The 2428-nt window shown below is 36.9% G+C and overlaps 1 protein-coding gene across 1 annotated transcript in view; it reads left to right on the top strand.

The window, feature by feature from the left end:
• The window catches only part of LOC118740670, a 4078-nt gene extending 1908 nt beyond the window's left edge, over positions 1 to 2170 (top strand). The window contains exon 2 of the mRNA XM_036472288.1: positions 48 to 2170. Within this exon, the coding sequence (XP_036328181.1) occupies positions 48 to 351 (304 nt within the window). The 3' untranslated portion in view covers positions 352 to 2170. The remainder of the gene's footprint in view (positions 1 to 47) is intronic.
• Positions 2171 to 2428: the final 258 nt, after the last annotated feature.

The raw sequence follows: 2428 nt of genomic DNA, 5'->3' as shown, positions 1-2428 counted from the left end.
CCCATCAACGTGCGAGTACAATCGAACAGCGCCAGCGGTGGCGTAAATGCTGTAAATGGCGCACCGCGACCACACCTCTCACAGCGGCGCACTAAGTCGACAAACGAGTTGCTGCTCGACGATTTGGCAGTGCAAGCGCGCCGTTATCAGCGCGCAGCTAGTCGTAAGTACGCAGCGCCTGCAACACCGAAAAAGCAGCAAACAATAGAGGCGGCAGTAGACGGCGGTGAAGCAGCACCGCGCTATAAACAGACCAGTGGCAATAGTAGAGGACATGGCGTCGGCGCTGATACGACGCGTAGTGGCCGCAGCACAAGTGGTAGCTATTTGCGCGGCAGCGCCGAGATTTAATGGGTAACAAAAGAATGGCAGCACTGAGAGTCTCGCCATAAGCTGAAATAAATGGGTGTTGTTGACGCTGTCAAATTATACCCAACGTAAATGTTAGTTATATAAAAGAAGATATATATATTTAATAACAGTATTATAATTGTACTAATTATACTAAGCAATCAACTAATTTTGCCAGTGTCAATGTTATTTATTGCCATGTTTTCATGCAATCAACAATTAAGCATTTATTTTGAATTTTGATTAAAACATAAAAAATAATATTCTGAATGTGACTGATTTTTTTTGTTAGTGTACTCGTGTTATAACCAAAATATTGATTCCTTACGCAAATATTTAAGCCATTAAACGTGTTACAGTTAATGTTAAATCTAATACAAATACTAGTGTAAAGGAAAATCAATGTAAATAAATCTTAGCACTCTAATAGAGGACTAAAAATTTAATTTTGTCTTAAAAAATATGCTTAATATTTATTCTAATACATACTAATCAGCTAATTGGCAACATCTTTTATATAAGTACTTGCGGAAATGTTATTACAGTGGGCTCTGCTTAATTGCAAACAACCCAATGGCAAATCGAGTATTGAATACAAGTAAAGATTTCTCTAATAAGATGTTTAATCTCTTTTAGGAATTCCAGCAAAGACCAAAAAGATACTTTATGCTTGATTTCCACTATGCATTAAATGACCAAAATTTTTTGGTTTTTTAAAGTTGGCCACAAAAATTATTTCAACGCGATATTTTTTGTCACTTCAATGCCGAAGTCATTTTCATACCTAAGGGAACCAGAGCCTCTCATGTGAAGCCTAACCATTTTCTTCTTTCTTTCTAAAAATCCATGAATGGATTATTGGATACATTGATTTAGCGAAAGATGAACTCAAGTGAGCTATCTGACTGCCAGCACTTCTATTCAAAGGGCAAATCTGTCCACAAAGTCGTTTCTGATATCGGCTTCCAAGAAACTAACATTAGACTTTTTTCTAGATATAGAAGGAGCCTTCCAGAAGCTTACGCAGAGTCACTGCTCAAAAATTGTGCTTCCAACACAAATGGCGTAAATGAAGTGAAATACTTGGGCGTCATTTTGTACAGAACATTGACCTGGCACTGTCAAAATGGAAAGATACTAGGTTCGGTCATAACAACATTCGAACTAACTACTGCGATACTTTTAGGTCTCCAGACTACACAATAGCGCCTCTCGATTTTGAGACCAAGTTCTCCACACAAGTCCACAAGGACTGAGAGAACGATTTGGTCTGGAGTCTCCAAGATAACTTAACAGCCGCCTATACGGACGGGCTAAGCATATTGAGTGGGTTATACCTGAAATACCTCTCACTAAACCTCTGCCTTCCGCGGTCAGACCATTTCAGTGTCTTCCAAGCAGAGCTCAGGGCCATAAAATAGGCTGTACTTTGGCTCATCGAATATTCCTTTAATCTGCCTTCATTAACCAGATACTCCAATAGCCAAGCAACTACTAAGTCACTGGATTGCTGTGAAACCTCGTCAAAAATAGCTATAGAATGTAGAAAAGTCCTCAAGAAGTTGGTTCCAAAGTACTACTACCCACATTGTGTAGGTGCCTGGTGACAGAGAAATAAAACGAGCTTGCGCGGAAGAGAACCACCCTGTCTGACGTCAACTCTTCATACAAGTGGGCTATCTACCTGTAAAACACACTTCCTCGAGAAGACAAATAATATCAGGTCAGAAGAATCCACGTTTGGAACGACTCGACAAAAACATCTTAAAAACAAAAGCTTAACAAATTTTTGGCAAAATGTTATTTAACTTTTTTTTAATTGTTGAACTTAGAAAAAAGATGTTTTGGCAAAATCTAAATTAAAAATAAGTTGAAATTAAATAAAAATTACTTAGCATAACTTAATTCAGAGCTTGGAAAACAATTTAAGTTCATAAATTTATCTTTTATAAAAAAACAACCTTCTAGTAATTATTTTTGGAATATCTTAAAAACTAGTATGGCTTCGTTTTAAAAGTATATTAAAAAAAAATCTAAAAGTAAAAAAAAAAATAATATATTGAATTATGAAAAACCT

The sequence above is a fragment of the Rhagoletis pomonella genome, unplaced genomic scaffold, assembly GCF_013731165.1.
Source record: "Rhagoletis pomonella isolate Grant_MI unplaced genomic scaffold, Rhpom_1.0 Rhpom_scaffold_00001, whole genome shotgun sequence".
NCBI classification, from domain to species: domain Eukaryota; kingdom Metazoa; phylum Arthropoda; class Insecta; order Diptera; family Tephritidae; genus Rhagoletis; species Rhagoletis pomonella.
This window is presented reverse-complemented; position numbering and strand designations above follow the sequence as displayed.